Consider the following 22,388-nt stretch of genomic DNA (forward strand, 5'->3'; position numbering starts at 1 on the left):
AAGGCTCTCCTCCTGGGGGTCGCCAGCCGGCATTGTCTGGCCGACGGCACCCTGAGGAGGCCCTCTCTGTGGGAGCAAACCGGCCGGTGGGAGGCTATTGGTGGCAGAAGGCGGTCCCGTAAGTACCCCGGCCCTAAGCCATGGAGCACTGGAAAGGTGATCACCAACACCTTGAAGCGCACCCGGAAGCCAATGCAGCTCGCGCAGGAGAGGAGTCACATGGGAGCGCCCCGTCACTCCCATAATCCCCCACGCGGCCGCATTCTGCACCAGTTGGAGCCTCCGGGTGTACCCCAAGGGGAGCCCCATGTAGAGAGCATTACAATAGTCCAGACAAGAGGTGATGAGTGCTTGAGTGACCGTGCGTAGGGAGTCCCGGTCCAGAAAGGGGCGCAACTGGTGTATCAGGCGAACCTGATAAAAAGCCCCCCGGGCCACGGCCGTCATGTGCCCTTCTAAAGACAGCCGTGCATCCAGGAGGACACCCAAGTTGCGGGCCCTCTCCATGGGGGCCAATGATTCACCTCCAATAACCAGCGATGGCGTCAGCTGGCTTTACCGGGACGCCGGCAGCCACAGCCACTCAGTCTTGGAAGGGTTGAGTCGAAGCCTGTTTCTCCCCATCCAGACCCGCACGGCCTCCAGGCACTGGGACATCACTTCCAAGGCATCGTTGGGATGGTCTGGGGTGGAAACGTACAGCTGAGTATCATCAGCGTACTGATGGAACTCCACCCCAAAACCACGGATGGTCTCACCCAGCGGCTTCACATAAATGTTGAACAGGAGGGGCGAGAGGACTGACCCCTGTGGCACCACACAAACAAGGTGCCTTGGGGTATACCGCTGCCCCCCTGTCAACACGGATTGCGACCGGTCGGAGAGATAGGAGGAGAACCACCGCAAAACGGTGCCCCCCACTCCCAGTCCCTCCAGCCGGCACAACATGATACCATGGTCGATGGTATCAAAAGCCGCTGAGAGGTCTAATAGGACCAGGATAGAGGAATAACCCCTATCCCGGGCCCTCCAGAGATCATCCACCAACACGACCAATGCCGTTTCCATGCTGTACCCAGGTCTGAAGCCGGACTGGAGTGGATCCAAATAGACAGCTTCATCCAGGTACTGGGGAAGCTGTTGCGCCACCACACTCTCAACAACCTTTGCAATAAAACGAGGGTTGGAGACTGGACGATAGTTAGCCAAAACAGCCGGATCCAGGGATGGCTTCTTGAGGAGAGGCCTCACCACCGTCTCTTTCAAGGCGGCCGGCAGGACACCCTCACTCAAAGAAGCGTTGATAATCCCCTGGAGCCAGCCTCGTGTAACCTCCCAGGAAGCCAGCACCAACCAGGAGGGACACGGGTCCAATAAACATGTCGCGTTCAGCCATCCCAAGATCCTGTCCACGTCCTCGGGAGCCACAGGATCGAATTCCTCCCAGATAACACTCTCAAGGCCTGCCTCAGTCATCTCGTCTGAACTAACCCAGTCGGCGGCCAAGTCTTCCCGAATCTGAGTTATTTTATCATCCAGATACTGTACAAAGTCCTCAGCTCGGCCATTTGAAACATGGGTTTCAAAGTCTACAATAATGCACAAAAATGAGAAGAAAAAAAGGTCTTGATTGATTGATTGATTGATTGATTTTATTTTATAAAATTTGTATGCCGCCCTATCTCCGAGGACTCAGGGCGGCTCACAACGACAATCGACCAAGCGACTGTTAAAACCAACAAATATACATAAAAAATATCAGAAAAGTATTTTAAAAAAATTAAAAAATACTACCCCATTAGTCCAGGCTGGGGGACATAAATAGCCAAGTTTTCAATTCACGGCGGAAGGTACGAAGGTCAGGGATCAACCGGAGCCCCAAGGGAAGTTGATTCCAAAGGGTGGGGGCGCTCACAGAGAAGGCTCTCTCCCTGGGTGTCGTCAGCTGACATTGTCTAGCCGACGGCACCCTGAGTAGGCCCTCTCTGTGAAAGCGTACCGGGCGATGGGAAGTTGGTGCTAGTTGCAGGTGGTCCGACAAATAGCCTGGACCTAAGCCATGAAGGGCTTTATAGGTTAACACCAGCACCTTAAATCTCACCCAGAGGGCAACCGGCAACCAATGCAAGCCATGCAGGAGTGGTGTAATATGGGAGTATCGGGTCCCTCCCACAACAACCCGCGCGGCCGCATTCTGCACCAGCTGAAGCCTCCAGGTGGTCTTCATGGGCAGCCCCAGGTAGAGAGCATTGCAGTAGTCGATCCGGGAGGTGACTAGTGCTTGACTGACTGTGTGTAGGGCATCTCGGTCCAAGTATGGGCGCAACTGGAACACCAGGCAAACCTGGGCAAACGCCCCCCTGGTCACGGCCGTGATATGATCCTCCAGACTCAGCCGTGAGTCCAAGAGGACGCCCACATTGCGCACCCTGTCTACGGGGGGGGGCAACACCTCGTCCCCAATAGACAGCATTGGAACCTCTTGCTCGGCCCGAGATGCCGGTATCCACAGCCACTCAGTCTTGGCCGGATTAAGTCGAAGCCTGTTACTCCCCATCCAGATTCGTACTGCTTCCAGGCACCGGGACATCACGTCAAGGGCATCACTGGGCTGGTTCGGGGTGGATATAAAAAGCTGGGTATCATCAGCATACTGATGATACCCCACCCCAAAACCACAGATGATCTCTCCCAGCGGCTTCATGTAAATGTTGAACAGAAGGGGCGAGAGGACCGACCCCTGGGGCACCCCACAAGTGAGGGGCCTCATGGCCGACCTCTGCCCCCCTGCCAACACAGCTTGCATACGACTTGAGAGGTAGGAGGTGAACCACCATAAAACGGTGCCACCCACTCCCAACCCCTCGAGCCGTTGCAGCATGATACCATGGTCGATGGTATCAAAAGCCATCGAGAGATCTAATAGGACCAGACCGAGGAATGACCCCTGTCCCGAGCCCTCCAGAGAGCATCCACCAGTGTGACCAATGCTGTCTCTGTGCTGTAACTGGGCCTGGCACGGATCGAGGTAATCTGCTTCATCCAGGGCCACCAGAAATTGATGTGCCACCATGCTCTCAACAACCTTCGCCAAAAAGCGAAGGTTGGAGACCGGATGAAAGTTACCCAAAATGGTTGGGTCCAAGGCAGGTTCCTTAAGGAGGGGCCTAACCACCGCCTCCTTCAAGGCGGCGGGAAAACTCCTTCCATCCAAGGATGCCGTTATCACTGCCTGGATCCAACTGTGTGTCACCTCCTGAGCTGCATAAACCAGCCAGGAGGGACACATGTCCAGTATGCAAGTGGTCACACTCAGCTTCCTCATGATCCTGTCCACTTCTTCTAGGGTAACAGGATCGAACTCTTCCCAGACAACAAGACCTGTCGCCTCCCCACTGTCCGACCCTGCCCAGTCAGAGTCCAAGCCGTCCCGAATCTGAGCGATCTTGTCCCGCAGATGTTGGCTAAACTCCTCGGCTCGCCCCCACAAAGGGTCCTCCCCTGCCCTCTGATACAGGAGGGAGCAGGATACCCTGAACAGGGCAGCCAGGCGATTATCTGCGGACGCGATGAGGGCGGAGATGTACGCTTCGCCACCGCCATCACCTCCAGGTAAGACCGTGTGAACGATCTTAGCTGGGCTCGGTCAGATTTGGAACAACTAGTCCTCCAACAGCTCTCTAGGCCTCTCCTCTTGCGCTTCATCCCCCGGAGCCCTCAGTATACCAAGGGGCAAGCCGGGGTCTGCGCCGGGTCAGAGGCCTCAAAGGCACAACACAGTCAAGAGCCCCAGCGACCGCCCTATCCCAGGCCTCCACCAGGGTCTCAACCAGGGTGTGGGAGAGAGAGAGGAATCATCCCAAGCTCTGTCTGGAACCTCTCAGGGTCCATCAGGCGCCTGGAGCGGAACCAGATGGTCTGTTCTGCATCCCAGCAAGGCGGGGCAGCATTTTGGAAGTCAACTGGAGGAGATGATGGTCAATCCATGACAGGGGGGAAACGACAAATACCCCCCCCCTCCGAGCATAACACGCCACTGCTCTGAGATGAAAACAAGATCGGGTGTGTGCCTTCCCTCATGAGTCGGTCCCTGAATGATCTGAGTCAGGTCCATGGCCGCCATGGATGCCACCCCCGATCCCCCCCCAGGGAAGGCAGGTTGAAGTCCCCCAGCACCATAAACCTGGGGAGCTCCACCACCAACCCCAACAGGGCGTCGAGTAGGCCAGGCAGGGCCGCTGCCATGCAGCTGGGAGATAGGTACGTGATCAGCAGGCCCAACTGACCCTGTGGACCCCATCTCATGAGGAGGGTTTCACATCCGTCTATCTGCGGAACAGTGACCTCCCGCGGACTAAGGGCTTCCCTGATAACAACCGCCTCCCCTTCCCTGGGCCCTCGGTTGGTGCAGGACCCACAAACCTGGTGGGCAAAGTTCAGTCAGAGGGACACCTCTGAGCCCAACCAGGTTTCCGTAATGCAAGCCAGGTCTGATATGCATGTTACTTGATATGCATCATGTAACAAATTTAACAGCTTCTTGGGGGAAAAAATGCACCAAAAATTTGTTCTGGACAATGGCATTCAAGAAAGATTTGGAAATATGCCATTATGTGTGATGTGTTCAGCCTATGAGAGAAAGATAAAGGCACAGCATCCAATGAGTTTAGCTCACTGTCTGTGACTTAATCCCCATGATATTTTTTGGGTGGCAGTATAGAAGCAGTTTACCACTGCTTTCCTCTGGAATATTTTTCAACTTCACTCTCTAGCCTACACCCCAGCGTTCCCTGGTAGTTTCCCCACCCAAATACTAATTTGGTCTCACCCAAACTAGATCAGCCAGGTGCTGCTACATATCGAGATAATGACTGTTAAAAGTATAACATCATAGTTGGCATGCTTTTCTGGACCTGTGTACAGCTGTGTGATCTCATGTAATGCTCTGGATTTTCCATTCCAAAGCCTGCAAAATGGCAATATTCTTGTGTGAGATCTCATGCCAAAATGCCAAAATGTAATGCAGTTCAAAAATTCTACTTTTTAAAATTTAGGTCTGTGGAACTACCATTACCTGGAGATTCTGCAAAACTCTGAGACCTGTGGGCACAATGTTGCATTTCTTAGTAGAATAATTCCTGGGAGAAACATATCTCTGTTTAATGATAAACATATCATACATCCCTGTTGAAGGCACAAATACATAATAAGCTGTCTCATATTTAGCCAGATAACCTTTATGTAACCTCATGCTGACTCCCTGATTGACTGTGGGTTTTGAGGGGAAAAGAAGTGTCACTCTATGTTGAGCCAAAACATTTATTAGGCAAACTCAGGGTTTACAAAATAGTATGCAAGCTTTTCAGGAAAAGAAAGTCTTTTGTTAAAATCTCCTGGGAGCAGCTGCCTGTCACAGTTAATAAACAGTCAGACTTGGTGAAAGCCTGAGTTCAATCTATTTCAAATCATACATCATTTAAAATACCAAACTTTTCTCTGTAATTATGAACACTTGGAGATTGTACTTTGCCATCCTGATCCCAATAAAGTATTGATGCTGGTAAACACTGGTGAAAAGCATGACTTCTTTTTTTAAAAATTATGGTATGGGTGCTAGAAAAAGCCTGAATATCAAAGCCTTACAATTTAATGACAAAGTGCTTCAACAAGGCACAGAACACTGAGATTTCAGGCAACCTAAATTCTTTCAAAGAAGATGTGCCCAATTTAAGACACATCTATGCTAGGTGGTATAAATTGGAACATTTGAAATGAAGAATTTCTTTATGCATATATATTGACTATTCCACTGTCCAGGTTCAGAATCCTGCTATATCTTGTGGCAGTAGAGTGTGATTATAATGGAGATACATTCTTGTATTTATTTCAGCAGAATAATTCCATATCATGGGATATTTCTTCACAAAATTGATAGATTATACTTACCTTAAACAGTAAACTTATTTTAGCACAGAAAGAACTACAACAATGTAGGGTATGGAGATAAGAGTTCTAATATTGAATTATTCTGAAAACTTCTGAAAATGGGTCATTCTGGAAGTTTAATTTGACTAACAACAAAAAAAAAAACATCTATAAGTAAATTCACTACAAATGGCAATATGTTTATGTCAGTTACTTCCTGGATAATAATAGCTTTTATGGAACAGAGTACTGAAACATCTGTTTTCCATAAATTATTTATGAAAATTTTCTTAAAAGATCTGGTCAGGTTTAGATATGTTTTTAAACTTAAAGACTAACATCTTTAAAGTTACTACAATTACATTTGAGGAATAAATCTATCTGATTTCTGACATGGTAAACATTTATTTATTAAAAAATCATCTATCATCTCTCCCCATCCGCTAAATCTTAATCTAAATATCTTTTGTCACAGGTAATAAATTGAACTATTAGAGTTGATATTTGTATTTAGAAGCAGTTTTCAATATTAAATCCACCCAAACTGCCAAATAACACCCAAGGATAAAGTATAAATGTTACAACAACTATGTAGCAAAGACAAAGGCCAATATTCCCTGATTTACTGACTTTGGAGATGCATTCCTTGCAAGTCCATCTCTTGGCTGTCGAAGTATTTTTTAAAATTGTAACTCCCAGACGGTACTTTAAAGTATAACTTTAAAATACTTAAAACCCCCTGAAAGCATTCTCTGGTAATTAAAACAATTTGTAGAATATATTCTGATTGGACCAACACTTTATCCACCACATTCTACACATGATGAATTTCCATGTCATTTTATCAGACTTATAGTGAATTAGACCAAAGGCCATCATTCCATTCTGACAGTATCAGTTACATTTCACTATAACTGGTACTATAACACATATTTCTTGTTTTCATTTCAAGTCTTTATTGATGCAGGTATTCTATTAGCTAACTAGTCAGCTAATATGACTAGTTGCCTTACTGTCAACACATTCATATTTAATTTTTTTTAAAAAAAACCTGTCTCCTAGTTACTTGATTAAGTATACTGAAAATGTGCTAAATTTACAGGAGGACTAATATAACTGTACACTATATATGCAGCTGAAGTGTAAGATTTTTATTGAAGTGAATATATTTCTGTCCTGGTAAAGGAGTGGAATAGACTCAAATAATCATCATGCCTGCATTTGAGAAGTTGTTTTCTTTTTTTATATCATTCAATATGATAAATGGGCATTAAAGTATTAATTGCACTTAACAAAAAAATGACTACAGTATAAAATATTTCATGCCATTGATGTAATGGTTCTTTCTCAAGAATTATTGATCAAGGATTCATAATCCTTGTCCATGTCTGACAGAATTCACACGCAGGATGGGCAATGTTCTACTGTATATTACATGTAAAAAAGCCTTTAAGGTTTTTTAATCCTTAGGTTTCAAAAGTTTAAAAATATAAGAGGTGAAAGCAATGTTCTAAATATAAAATCTCCACACCAGATTTTATAAAATCAATTTCAGCCAGATCAGTTCAGGTGCAACTGATTTTATTCATCAACCACTGCTAAACTTCAGTGGCTTTATGATGTGATCGCACAGATATTGCAAATCAAGAGGCCCTTGTTTCCTGAAAAACAAATGAGAAATAGCAGTCTCTAGCTGGCTCTTTCTTAGCTCTTTGTCAAATAGCAGTGGAACACCAAAGGAAAAATATTTATAATACAATTTTTCCAGTTTTCTCTACCCAAATAGTGTTTATATGCTGCTGCTAGTAAGTGTACTAATCACTATTTGATAACAAATGTGTTCTATGATCACTGTTTGCCAATGGTCTTTGTAATTACTTGATTGGTTGCAGACTGCCAGCTTCAGAACTTTTAGCTCTCGCCTAGGGTTTAAGAACCTAGAGAAGAGTGGAGTAAATATACAGACTTCAAGATGCAAATGATTTCCCCAAATCTCTGGCCCCAACTCAATCTCTTAAGAAAGTTTGCTAAAATGAGCTTGTCCTTTGAAGTAGTTATGAGTTCTTTATTGTTTGCATGGACTTTTATGCAGACAAATACTTTACTTTGAAAAAAATTCTGATAAATATAAATCATTGTGGGGCCAATAAGATGACTTTGTATAAAAAAGAACACCGCTTAGAGGGGATCGAAAGCCCTACTAAGTAAGTATATACAAAAGTATGAAAGCTATTGCTTAACTCATTGTAAGCCGCCCTGAGTCTCCGGAGAAGGGTGGCATATAAATCGAACCAATAAATTAATAAATTAATTAATATAGGGGATTTATGCAGTAAACTTTTATAAAATATTGTATTTTATAAATATATAAATATATTTAGATAGAAATATATTAGTGGGGGACTGATGCAAAATATACTTTTGAAAATTACATCTGTACATATCAGTGGTGGGTTGCCCCCGGTTCAGACTGATTTGCAAGAACTCGTAGTAAAACCGGTGGGAGGCTCCACCCACTGCCCCAGATGTCATCATCGGCGATCTGCGCATGTGCAGAAACTTCACGATCCCATTGTGAACTGGTGGTAAAGGTAAGTAGAACCCACCCCTGGTACATATATTATAAAGAGTAAAAGAGCCCTTCATCTTGACTTCCAGGTATTTTCCCTAAATATGTTTTGGTCTCAAAAGAGGTACAATTCTGCTATTATTGGATATAATAAAAAAGGATTCTCATTTTAATGTAGCAGGATTGCAGACAAAACGTATAGCAGATACAAGCTTTAACTTTTAAAAATGATTTTTTTCAATGGGAGAAGTTTTATCTGTGACAAATAATAAGGGGCATTAATTCCTAAAATAAAACTGCAGGATTTTCTTCCATGGCTGTTTCTTATCCCAAGACATTCCATCTTTAATGGAAGTTCAATTTAACAAACAAATTGATGCCTCCAAATTAGTTTTGATTCCTGGCAAATGCTGAATATTTTCAGAAGTGGTTTGCATTCCCTTCCTAGAGTTTAGAGAAAGTGAGTTGTTCAAAGTCACCCTAAGAAAGAACTTGTGGTTTCCTGGTTTTTAGCCCACTCATTGTCTTAACTACTACATCAAACTGCCTCAGTTTATTATTTTACACATTAAAAAGATCATTAAAAAATGTCATGGATACATCATATCTACCGGTATGAAGGCATGCAACAGTAGAAATCTGAGAGTTGTAGTCTGGAGGGCATTTCTGGAGGGCACCAGTTGGGGAAGATCTTTAAAGTGTCTCCTCACTCCACCTTCCCCAAACTTTTAGCATTTTGTAAAATATAAAAAAGGATCACTTTGTTACTTAATGCTTTGATATCCTGACTTCAGATTCGTCAGTTGTACACTGCTGAGCAGTTCAGAGAGAATAATAGCAAATGGACATGGTTTACAAAGGGAATATGAAAATAGCCTACATTCCTGTAAACATTGAGATCATTGTTTATGGCTGCAAAAGTCATGGGAGAATTTTGCCATGGATTTTCTGATAATGGCTAAATCGGGCTATGATGTTCTTTCTTTTATTTTCCCCTTCCCATAAAGTTCAAAGTGCTCATTTATTTAATGAAGTGGATAAGAATTCATTTGCTGTATGGTTTCACTTCTCCATTTTAAAACATCTCCATATCTGATATTTTTGATTTGAAGGGTAAGAAACACTGAATTCAATCATAGGTCCATTGCTTTACATTCTCCAATATAACATCAGGTTTTAATAAGACTCCTGTTTGCTCCACATATGTACTTAAGACTGCCTGGAAACCAAATCAGCAGAGAGAAGGGATTACTTTAGATTACCCTGAAATATGCATTGTTTGAAATGGCCTCTGATGACCAGCTTTCATGAATGGCTGGTTTTACTTGTGGGGCACATCATCTGGCTTAATTATATCAACATCCTTTTGTGTGACAAGTGCAATCCTTAACAAGCTGAAATATGAAGCTTTGAAACAAAGCAAATTAGACAGTGAGAAAACAAGATTGGGAAAGAGCGTGTTAAAAGCTTACGCCAGAATTGTTTGTAAAAGCTCCTTTTGCTGAAAGATACATATTGGAACATTCCTTTGAATTGTTTCATGTGACATGTGGTTAATATAAGCCTCAATCTTGATATGTTTTAACTTTTGATCATGCCTTCAATAAACTGGCACCGTGGAACATTCTTCGCTGAACCATCATTGAATGAGTCTTTGCTTTTGTAAAGAAATAAAATACAATTTGGATTTGGCTTGTTAATATGGTTTCATCTGAGAGACTAAGACTAAAAAGATTTAACTGCCCCAAACCTTGAAACAATTTAAAAACAGTAAATGAACAGTACCATCTTGAACAATATATTTTGACAGCCATTACAGTTGTCTGAACTAGTGGATGTTTAGCAGATTTGAATTATACCTGCTACATACAATGATCTTTTATTGAAATTTTGCAGTTCCCAATGTTGAAGCTTCTTATAGCAGGAAAAACTTATTTATTGGAGTATTCTTTTAAATAGATAATCAGCAAATATACCTAAAAAAATGTTAATTTTATTTTTTTTCATTTATTGATTTAATAATAGAATTGCATTAGATTATTATATTTTGATTATTTTCTTGGAAACTGCTTCAGAATTTTTTATTTAAAATATTCAGACTGTTTAATGAATGCAAATGCAGTACCAATATAACTTTCTAATAAACAAATGAATTCCACATTATATGCTATTTAACAGTGCCAATTAAAAAATTTGGAAATGGTAGTCTCAGCCCATTTGGAAAGTAGCAACATGATACAGTATGGTAATTCTGGTATACAAATACATAGAGTAAACTATTTTTATATCCTAAAGGTGTATAAAACAACACCATTGGTACTAAAAAATTGGTTTCAATTTTTTTGCTATTTATGATACTGCTGGGTATGTACATGGTTATGATAGATTAAAACATATGAGCTTTTTTGTTCATGTAGGAATTGTTTTTCAAAGGAGCATATGTGTCAATCACCTGCATATTGCTGTTTATGTAAATTATAATTTGCTTATTATGAGGTTACAAATTCTTGTGCCTGGAGTCTAACCAATTATAATTGGTAGGTGCATTGATTTATCCCTAGGCATGGGTTAAAACATTGTAATTATAGGGAGATTATGTTTGGAGGAGAGCAAATAATTCTGATTGACTGGTAAATATGTAGATCGGAGAGATAAGTGCTAGACTTAGACATTTAACTGCATTCTTTGTATTCAGTATAAATCTAATGTTTTACAACTAAGATTAATGGATTAACCTTTAAGAGGAGGCAATAGATCCTGCTGTTTCTTGATTTTGTTTTACTGTAAATGCATTTTCCATGGGTAAATGCCGGATACCCCATTGAGTAATGAAATGGAATTTCACTGTGCTATTCCTGATTTGCTGAAAAGATTATTATCTCTGTTTTTCAGAGATGCAATATGAATGCCGGATCTTAAAAGCATTATTGCTCCCTTTTAATTTTGATTTGACATTCAGTATATTTTGAACTTTCTGTGACTGAACAGAACTTTTGATTGTCAATAACTGTACATTTCCAAAAGGAACTGTCCTAAACATTGGACATTTTTTGATTAAAATTCAACAGAAAACTGTATATGTTTTTGTCTTTTTAATGTTTCAAAACTATATGTAACCTTAAATTAGATTCCAACAGAGCACCTGTTCACAATGAATTCACTTAAAATCTGTAGAAGCTATTCATGCAGGAAAATTAGATTCCTCTTCTCTCAAACTCATTCTGAAGGTACTGTGTGTGTGTGTAAGTCTTTAGGGTTTTACATTACAAACTACCTTGGCAGAAGGAATTGCATTGTGGAAAACAAGCCGGTGATTGCAACCTTGAAATATGTTTGAATTACTTCACATAATCGTAGATACCGGTTATTAATTCCAATTTTTTTAAAAAAACTGACATAAATCAATAAAACCTCTGAAATCTGATACTTTGAGCTTTATGGAAGGCAAGTCTCTCTTGGTTATAAAAAAATGCCTTTTAAAAAAAACTTGTTTTAGACATATGGGATAGAAAATGGCTATTGTGTCATTTATTGCATCAGTTTATCCAGTCCTGATATTCTTGGGTAACCAATTAAATTGTGAACAATGTATGATTTAACTGCTTACAGATAATTTGTGCTCAGACCAACTTGGTTTTTGCAATTGCTACACGTATTAGGAAATGTTTTTCTGTGTGCTTACCAGTGGTGGGTTGCCCCTGGTTCAGACCGGTTCTATAGAACGGGTGGTAAAACCGGCAGGAGGCTCCGCCCACTGACCCAGACGTCATCAGAAGTGATCTGCGCATGCGTAGAAGAGTGTGTGCGCACGAGCAAAACGAGCATGCATGCGCGGGCACGATGCGAACCAGTAGTAAAGGTAAGTAGAACCCACCCCTGGTGCTTACCTGCTACAATGACTAATGAAGACAAAAGCTTCAATTCAAGCAATACTTCTTCAAAAACAAAATTCCAAAGTGAATAAATGTAATAAATTATGCTTCCAGATCAATATCATGCATCAAAGTCCCAATCAGATCAGTTGATTTTTACAGATGTTTCAATGGTCTGTTATAATTTCTTCACATTGTGCTTTAAACTGAAAGTTATCAAACCCTTTATCTGTTGTGGATTGGGTTACGTTGTGGAAATTACAATAAAGTTTTTTTTAAAAAAAGAGACAAAATCCTGGACAAAAATTATTGACATAGCATAATGATTCTCAGATTTGTACTTCCCAGATCTTTCGTCTATGGGTGAAAAGCTTATAATGCAATTTGAACTGTAATGATTCATAGGATTAGGTCATAGTTCAATCAAAGATCTCATGGTTTGCATGCAAAAAGTCCCAATTATAAGTTCTGGAATCTTTAGGTAGGACTAAAAAGAGTTCTGCTTTAAGCATTTTTAAAAAAACTACCACAGTATTGGGCAGTGCTGGCAGCATTCAGCTAAAGGCTCTAATGTTCTCACTCAAGCCAGTCTTCATAAAATAGACTCTGCTTAGTCTCATTCTATTGTTCAGTTTTATAGGGCAAAAATGGCTCAGTCTGGATGTGGACCTGTGTAAATACATCAAATATCTGGATTTCTTAGGACTTGCTGCAGATCTGATCTTTTGAGATGTAGTATGTGTACGGCAAAGGAATATTTGTCAGTGAAAGGTCTCAAAATGGAACTACTCTCATTCTTTCCATCTGAGATCAGTTGCTCGTCTCTACAAAAACACCTTTACAATTTCCATGTAGCATATTTTTCAGTACACTTAAATCTGTTTTCATTTACCCTGGGGAAGAAAGACAACTTGTAGTCTTTTCTTGAATCTTGGACACCGCACAATATTTTATGTTAATATACCATGTGTGAAGGAAAAAGGCCTCTTTAATTTTTCCAGCTTTTGACTGTTTCTCAAAGATAAATTGCAGTGTCTCTGAGAACACTTGCACATACTCTATTCTTGTTTCCACTGTGAAGCCTTAGATTTTTTAGGAGTGGTTCTTTACTTCATTTTCTTCAAGAGGTGGGAGACAGGTTGCAAAGAGGTGACACATTTTTAAGAGCTTGTTGTTGAATAGAGAAATCCCCATGCAACGGAAAAATGTGTCATGGTAGGTTGTGCCATTTAACTCTTTGTTTTTGTATGAAACCGTAGCTTTTTTCTGAACATTTACGAGACCGCCTTCTGCCCCCAATAGCCTCCCACCGGCCAGTTCGCTCACACAGAGAGGGCCTCTTCAGGGTGCCGTCGGCCAGACAATGTTGGCTGGCAACCTCCAGGGGGAGAGCGTTCTCTGTGGCGGCATCTGCCCTCTGGAACAACTTACCCCCAGAGATATGCACGATACCAGACCTCCAGACTTTTCGTCGGGCCCTGAAAACACATCTATTCCATCTAGCCGGGCTGGCCTGACCCCATCCTTGCGGTTTTAAATTTATAATTGGTTTTAATTGGGTTATTTTAAATTGATGGCCAAAATTATTTAATGTTTTTTAAATTGTTTTTAAATTTTATATGTTGTGTTTTTACCATGGCTGTTCATAGCCCTGAGTCCTGTTGGAGAAGGGCGGTATACAAATAAAATAAATAATAATAACAACAGATAGGAGAAATGAATATATACAAATCCATGTAGCAGGCTATTTTGTCATTCTTTGCCCAAGGGCCTGGTGGCTCAGCAGACTGATAGCATTGTGATTAACACCAGCTGTCTGCAATTACTGTAAGTTCGAATCTCACCAGGCTCAAGGTTGACTCAACCTTCCATCCTTTCTAAGGTAGGTAAATTGAGGACCCAGTTTGTGGGGGCAATAAGCTGACTTTGTATAAATATACAAAAGTATGAAGGCTATTGCTTAACGCATTGTAAGCCGCCCTGAACCTCCAGAGAAGGGCAGCATATAAATCAATTTTTTTTTTAAAAAAAATGTCCTATACAGCCCTACCTGTTTAAGCATGTCATTAGAAAACCAATTTTTTTCAGGATGTGTGATCATGCAAGAGATGCTCATCTACAATGTAAACCAGGGGTTACCAAAGTCTTCAGCTTATCCAGCTCTTCATGAAATTTCATATGGTTCATTCATCGCCAAACACTTATATCAGGGATGTCAAAATGGTGGCCTGTGGGCTGGATGCATCACACGCCCACCCCGGCTTCACAAAGGCAAAAAACGTCACAATATGTCACGTGATGTGATCAATTTTGACATCCCTGCCTTATATGAAAATAATTTAATATATGCTACTTTCATAATGTTACAAATAATAATAGTAACAATAATGAGTAACCTTATCAAACCTTGGGAGTTGATACTGAATCTTTGGGGACCCTACTGAAAATGAATTCTATAGGCCTATGATGGTGAACCTATGGCACACATGCCACAGGTGGCACACAACGTCCTCTCTGTGGGCACGTGAGCCATCACCCAAGTTCAGCTCCACTGTGCATGCGGCGTGCCTCCCACCAGCCAGCTGGTCGTCGGGTCTCTGCCATGCATGCGTGAGGGTGGGGCACGTGTGGGAGGCATGCGTGCTTATGCGTGGGCAGGGTGCATGCACGGGTGTGTGTGCACGCATGCATGGGGGATGGGACGCATGTGCAGGGGGTGCACATGCATTTTTGGGGTTCAGGTATGCGTGCATGCATTTGTGCACATATGTGCGCACCTTGGGCACTCAGTCTGGAAAGGTTAGCTATCACTACTATAGGCTAAGGCTAAGGAAATCAAGGTATGAGTGGTGGAAAGCCTGATATTGAGTTCAGACATTGCTTTAAGTTGTAATACTGTATGGCTTCCTTGACTAATATCTAGTGTAATGAATAAACAATGTGGCTACAATTCAAAATTAAATCATTCCATGACTTGGAATTAATGTGAATCTATAGATATATCTCCACAAGTTCATTTCTCTGTCATTATAAATATGGTGAGGTTTGTGTTCCAGTCTTCATCTTTTCCAAGTCTTTTAACCATTGATAACATGCCTCCTAATTTGTATTTTTATTAATGCCAATAGAAAATACCTTGTATAGGATTCAGTTTGTATGGCATTTGGGTACTTTCACAAAGATATTTTTTCTGCAATAGTCACACTGTTCTAAATACGGAAAATGATTCATCCTCTAATTATCATAGCTTTTAACCTAAATTGAAGATGCAGAACCAACGCGGAAGGTCAGATAGGGAACAAGAGGGAGAAAAAGAAAGGAGAATAATAGAAGATATGGAGAGAAGCCAAAAGCATCCACTTCTCAACAACATTCTCCATTCCTCTGAGTTATATTACAATATGGGTGACTACATAAATCTTTTTAAATAAATAATATTCTATGCTATGATAAAGTAACAAGTTCTTACAGACTTTGAAGTAATATCATGGGAGAAGACAAATATTACTAGGCACTAATGATGTTGTCAGCCTCTAAACAGTACTTTTATTTGCAACAAAACTACAGACAGAGAAAGGAAGAATTGTTTACAATTTAGATGCTGGAAAACGATGGTTCTTCCTGGAAAAGGGATGCTAATACGCAAATGGTCATCTGTTTATTTATAACTACTAGGATAGTCCTCAGTATACTCAAGTGCAAGAAGTCCTTTAATTTGAAATGTTCGGAATTAAAAATTTGTTTCTTTGCTGGCTGGCATCAGTGCTACAACTGAGCATAGCTAACACCTGGGTCTTATTTAATCCCCCACCCCCCGGCATATAAAGCTTCAGTCAGTACTGAGTGACTCAGTCTGACATATTTTAGATCTCCTAGAATGCCCTAAAATAAAGTAACTTGAGGACATTGTAGGAAATTAAATTGGAGACATTGAGCTAGCTGTTGAGAATATTGCAGCAGATAAGCCAACTGAGGTACATGGATGCAAGAGAACCTCACCGTACTACTTAATAATCCCATGACAAAACTGAAGCCTTAGGATTTTTCCCAGTATTTTCTTACGATAATCTTCCTCCAATTTTGGCTGTAAATTCTGGAAGATGCGTCCCAGCACATCTGGAAAGGACCAAGCTGGGAAATTCTGGCTCGGTGTATTTAGAAAATATATTTTGCTGAGACAACATGATCTGAAACTTTTCTAAGCAAAATAATTGATCCAGGAAATGTTAAGCATTTGCTTCTTTTACTCTTACATGCTCTTCCTTTTGGCAAGAGTTGTCTAAGATTTATTGTTTAGCATTGCTATTGTGAGCCCTAAAGTACACATCATCAACAAGGTTGTTTAAAGAACAACCTTGGGAGAAATGTCTGTTTAGGGTTTTTCCACCCTGTAAATTTAGGTAGTCTCAGTGTAATATTAGATAATAAAATGCTTATTGGGTCTATCTTATTTCTCCTGAGCCCAAAACATTCTTAAGAAAGAAGGGGGAAATCCAGAACTCCCTAAACTAATTACCAGTGTCCAATCTGCTTATCTAAACCTCACTGGTCAGAGCAGTGGCATTTAACTCAGAATGTTGAATTCTCCAGCATCCTGCTTACAAGTTTCTGAGTTGTCAATCAGAGATTGGAATGTTTGTTCAGACAATGGAGCCAAAATTTCTCTGCTTAGAGCTTGAAGTTTTGTTTTGAAATGTTCACAGTCTCCTGGGGCAATTATCTGCCTGAAGAGTGAGATACATGACACCATTTATAGGGTATGTTATGAAGCTTCAAGTTGGAATAAAGAAAAGTAAGAGGGGGACAAAGAAAACTCACACATTATCACTATCTATCTATCTATCTTCCTATCTGTTTTTTGTATTTTGCAATGAGCAATGGGGCCATTTTCCCCTCATCCACCACCACCCCTTCTCTGCTCTGCTATGCTTCCATTTAATTAGTTCTGCTGATTTATCTCCTGCTGGTTAATGTTGCATGTCTAAATATGAAGTCTCAGGTGTGGGAGTACCAGTGGTCTAATGAGTTGCATCTCATTCTCATTAAATCTAGTATTGCATCCTTTTCAAGTAAACTTTCCCATGGGACCAGATTTTACTAACTTTGTTGACCAATGAGTCTTCAGTTGTTTTATAAATACAGACAATTAAACTGGGAATTAAGTTAGCCCCGTTGCAAGTTTAGTTCTGCTGGTGATGTGTCTGTCAACAAGTCAGAGAATGCTAGTAACTAACCTTTTTAGTTAAAAGGCCAATCAATCATTTTCTGTTGTGGGTTTAGGTCTGCTGCAGCACAGAGACTCCTGAGAGTACGTTAGGGCTCACAATAGCAATGCTATTTGATTGACATTTCCTGAGAAATGATTCTGATAGGCTCAGTGAGCCGAATCTGGAAGCAGAGAATTGGGGACAAGGGTTTTCTCAGAGCTTCTATGCATAATAGATGATGCACTAAGTCCCATTACTGACCAAAGAAGGATAGTAATGCAGGCATTCATAGCAGTAAGTAGGATCATCTGAACAAACTGTTTACATTGAAAAATAAAACTCATCATAGAACACATCAATGTTCTGCTGCATATCAAGACCAGCAGCCAAGCCATCTCCTTCGATATGGGAAACGCAGGTGAGTTTACTTAAAACAGGATGGATGCTGAATGGGCAGCCTGGGACTCAAAGGAGCACTTGCCCTTTTGGAAGGTTTTAAGAAATGTAATAAAACTCAGGAGAGTTATTTAAACACTTATTTTCCTCATTTTCTCCCTTTAAGAAAATATGAATCGTTCCAATGAGGGTGCATGCTTATTGTACAATATAGAAGTTCATTATGCTAGATGAGAAATTTATTTTTTTTAACAGAAAACTAAGAGTTTATCTTTATAGGCATTTTTAAGAATACTTAGACTGCTATCAAATAATACCTTGGGAAAATACAATGGATTTTTTTTAAAAATGATGTTATTAAATTTATGAGGGAAATAGCTTTATTTTTTTAAAAAATTTCTCCCATAAACAAAATGGACTTGTTCATGCAGACACACGAAATTCAGATCAGTTAAAGTTATGGACATTTGGCAAAAGAAAAACATATTGCTGTTGAAGAATATTAGCTTCAGTTCTGAACACCAATCTGAAGCTTCAAGACCAGCTTTTGATGCTATCACTCCATCCATTCATCTTTTTCTTATATCAATTGTAAGTCTCATTGTATAGGGTTTCCTCCCAAATAAATTATCCTAGACTTAGAAGTTTAATGACATAACACTTTGACTAGCTGGTACTTTTTTTTCATGTGTATCTTGCAGATTTCTGGCTGCTTTGTCTAAAAGTTATGTTTTCGATTGAATTGATTTCTCCATTTCCCTTTTTTATTGTACAGAATCTGACAACTAAAGAAAAGCAATATTTGCTCAAGAATTTAACGGTGGCCTTGGACTGATAACAATGAATCATTATTACATTGCTTTTATGTGCACTGTGCTTGGCACTGAATTACTAAGGAGCTTTGGTACCCCTGTCAAATCCCCAAGGTTCAGAGGTCGGGTGCAGCATGAACGAAAAAATATTAGGCCAAATATTATACTTGTGCTTACAGATGACCAGGATGTGGAGCTTGGTAAGTCTGTTTTGAATTGCAGCGTCTTTTTACCACCATCACCATTTTCTTTGGCTTTGTTTTGTTCTTTTGAAAATCACTTTCTGCTCTGTAAATAATCCTTCTATATAGCAGCGTTTCCTGTCCATTATTGTAACTGTTTGACAGATTTGGACAACCCATTCCCAGGAAACAAAATGATCTGGGGTTTTTTGCTTCAACGTGATATATCTTATTCCTATTTAACTGCAGAATTGAGATAATGTTCAGCTACCTCTGATTAAATGAAGAATTGTTTAAGACTGGGTGGCAAAGGAAAAGAGGAAGTTTCCTGTCAACAGCTGTTAATTTTCTAATAATGGCCATTCATGAATGTGTGTAAAACATTAAATATCTGGAACACTGAAAACACAATCTCTTGGATGCAGTTATACTTCTATTTTATCTGTGTATACAATTAAAAGCTGATTATTTTTATATATTTATTAATATTTACTATGCACTGTCTGTATGGCCCAATTTCACTCTAGCTATATAAGTATCTCAGGAAGAAGTCTCAAAATTCAATCTGTCAATTAATATAAAGCAATCAAAAGGCCAGTGAGGCCCACAAGAGCACCAAAAACTGTTTGAAATAGAAGGTTTTAAGAATCTTAAGAATGACTGCCAGGTGCTGCAATTTGGCAGTTCAAATCTCACCAGGCTCAAGGTTGACTTCCCCATCCATTCTTCCGAGGTGGGTAAAATGAGAACCCAGATTGTTGGCGACAATATGCTGACTCTGTAAACCGTTGTATGCAGGGCTGTAAAGCACTGTGAAGCGGTATATAAATCTAAGTGCTATTGCTATCTTCCTAAAAGTCTGGAATGAAGGAGCCAAGCATATCTCTAAGGTCAGTGTATTCCATGAATTGGGGTCACAACTGGGACAGATTTTGCAGGAGAATCACTCATAGAGCAGAATGTGACTCAGTGATCTAAGAGTAGAGTCAGACTCATTTTGGACAATATAGATCCCAAGGTAATCTGGCATTGATAAAGTATTCCACCTGTGGGGTCAATTAGCCCTCTGGGAATCAACATTTTCTGGAAAGTAAGCAAATGGTGAATAAGTAAATTATGCTTTGAGTTGAGCTTAACAGTCAGGGATTTCATGGGTTCTTCCATGAAATCTATTGACAATAATAGAGAAGTGATTTTGCTTTCAATTTTCCAATATGGCCTGCAGCTCAACCAAATGTCAAACATGTCAAAACCTTGCTTATCTTTTTGAGATCAGCCAAAGTCAATCAGATGTTGCCATTACTTCATGTCCTGCCCCTCAAACAATGGGAACAAGAATGTGCCTTGATCTTTTTGTGTATGGCACTTTTTCAGGTACTTGGAAAGTATTATCCTTCCTTAGTCTTCTTCTGTTAAAGTTAAACTTTCCCATTTTTGCACTCTTTTTTTATGTCTTGATCTAGTCTCTAATTATCCATTTTGCTCATCTCTGAATCTATAGCATTTGTCTGAATCATTTTTAACTGTTTATTCTTCACTACATCTACAAGGAATTGAGCTTTTTCGTTTCATCTTTTTTGCTAGCTCATGACGATGGTCCTCAAGAGATGAACCAAAGTACTTTGGTTCACAAGAACCACAAGGGCTGACATAAATGGATATAATGGACCAGCTACTTTCTGTCAGGTCAAACAATCTCATAGTGCTGTTATGGAGAAAATAGGAGGCAGGAGTATTAGGTAGGATGGATAGATGAGAAAGATAGATAGATAGATAGATAGATAGATAGATAGATAGATAGATAGATAGATAGATTCAAAATTACTCTGAAATCCTTGATTACAGATTAATAATTTGTGTCTCTTGAACTGAGATCAAGAATAAAATACTAATTTATTTTGGGAAGTGGATTATATTTACTTAGGAATAGTGCAACTGGGACTTCTATGCAATTGTGTATATCATAGGCCAATACCAAAAAGGTTCAAATTCTGAACACAGAATTTAAATGAAAGAAATCCCTTTGAACAGTGTTGATATGTAAAGTATGGCCCTGAGGGATTGCCATTCGGTTGTGCATTTGTTTAAAAATTAACTGCATGTTTTTAATAGCACTTGGTTTATATGTAAATAGCGACTAATTACAAGGCTCCTGGGCTTAAACCTAATACTTTGCTATTACCTCAAAGCAATAAAATGTGACAATATAGCTTCTACAGTATGGAATATAGTTTTCCCTGTGAAATTAAATGTTAAGAATGGAAGTTTGTAGTGCTCGAAGACATTTTTTAAAAGCTTAAATTGTTCCTTGTTCAGTTAAAAACTGATGGCATATTTATCATTACTGAACTTTAAAAAAGAATGTAGTGTTTATTGAAAAGAAAACACTTGAGTTGAACATTCCTACAGAAAATAAGCAAACAAAGATTATGAAACAGACAAAAATTATGTGCAATACCCACATTATCAACCTAAAGTTTCCAACTCCAGTTGAAACCAATCCAGGATATTTATCTTCCACCCAAGGATATTATGTATGTTTGTGGGTGCGAGAGAGATCAATTGTTGTTGTTGTTAGTCCGAAGTTGTGTCCAACCCATCGCGACCCCATCAGGCCTTCTTGTCCTCTACCATCTCCCGGAGTCCATTTAAGTGACTCCATCCAGCCACTTTATTCTCTGTCGTCCCCTTCGTCGTTTGCCCTCAATTGTTCCCAGCATTAGGCTCTTCTCCAGTGAGTCCTTCCTTCTCATTAGATGGCCAAAGTATTTGAGTTTCATCTTCAGGATCTGGCCTTCTAAAGCGTAGTCAGGGTTGATCTCCTCCAGGACTGATCGGTTATTTCGCCTTGCAGTCTAAGGGACTCACAGGGGTCTTCTCCAGCACCATAGTTCAAAGGTCTCGATTCTTCGGCGCTCAGCCTTCCTTATGGTTCAACTTTCACAGCCATAAATGGGAAACTGGGAAAACCATAGCCTTTGACTGTACGCACTTTTGTTGGCAGGGTGATGTCTCTGCTTTTTAGTATGCTGTCTAGATTTGCCATAGCTTTATTTGCCACAGATTTGCCAGAGATTAGTATCTGACAATATTATCCAATATCTGGACAAACACTTAGATGGTAGCCAAGTAACTCAACTCCTGTTAAGTTAGCCATAGGGATGAAAGGGGAGGGAAAAGAGGAATTCTTCTTAGGTATTATAAAAGGCTTAAACTCATCAGGTCAAAAAAACATGAGTAACAGCTGTTTCCCACTCCTATTCAGACAGCCACATCTATATTCATTTGTGCCCATTGCTCATTCCATTTTTTTCCCATCAGATTCTTCTTTTCTTCTCGATAAAGCTCAGGTTTTGGGGGCAAAAGCCTTCCTATTGCAAATGCACTGTTTCAGTTTAATTCCAGACAGAAATATCTTTTCAAAT

At 40.2% G+C, this 22,388-nt stretch overlaps 1 protein-coding gene across 7 annotated transcripts in view; it reads left to right on the forward strand.

Moving 5' to 3' along the window:
• The window catches only part of SULF1 (sulfatase 1), a 102,414-nt gene that overhangs the window by 27,187 nt on the left and 52,839 nt on the right, over positions 1–22,388 (forward strand). For all 7 annotated transcript variants that reach the window (XM_087890663.1, XM_034429936.3, XM_034429939.3 and 4 more), the window contains exon 5: positions 18,745–18,981. In XM_087890663.1, coding sequence (XP_087746789.1) covers positions 18,810–18,981 — 172 coding nt within the window. In that variant the 5' untranslated portion in view covers positions 18,745–18,809. The remainder of the gene's footprint in view (positions 1–18,744; positions 18,982–22,388) is intronic.

Source organism: Pantherophis guttatus, chromosome 3 (genome assembly GCF_059756535.1).
Source record: "Pantherophis guttatus breed Tessera chromosome 3, ASM5975653v1, whole genome shotgun sequence".
Lineage (NCBI taxonomy): Eukaryota > Metazoa > Chordata > Lepidosauria > Squamata > Colubridae > Pantherophis > Pantherophis guttatus.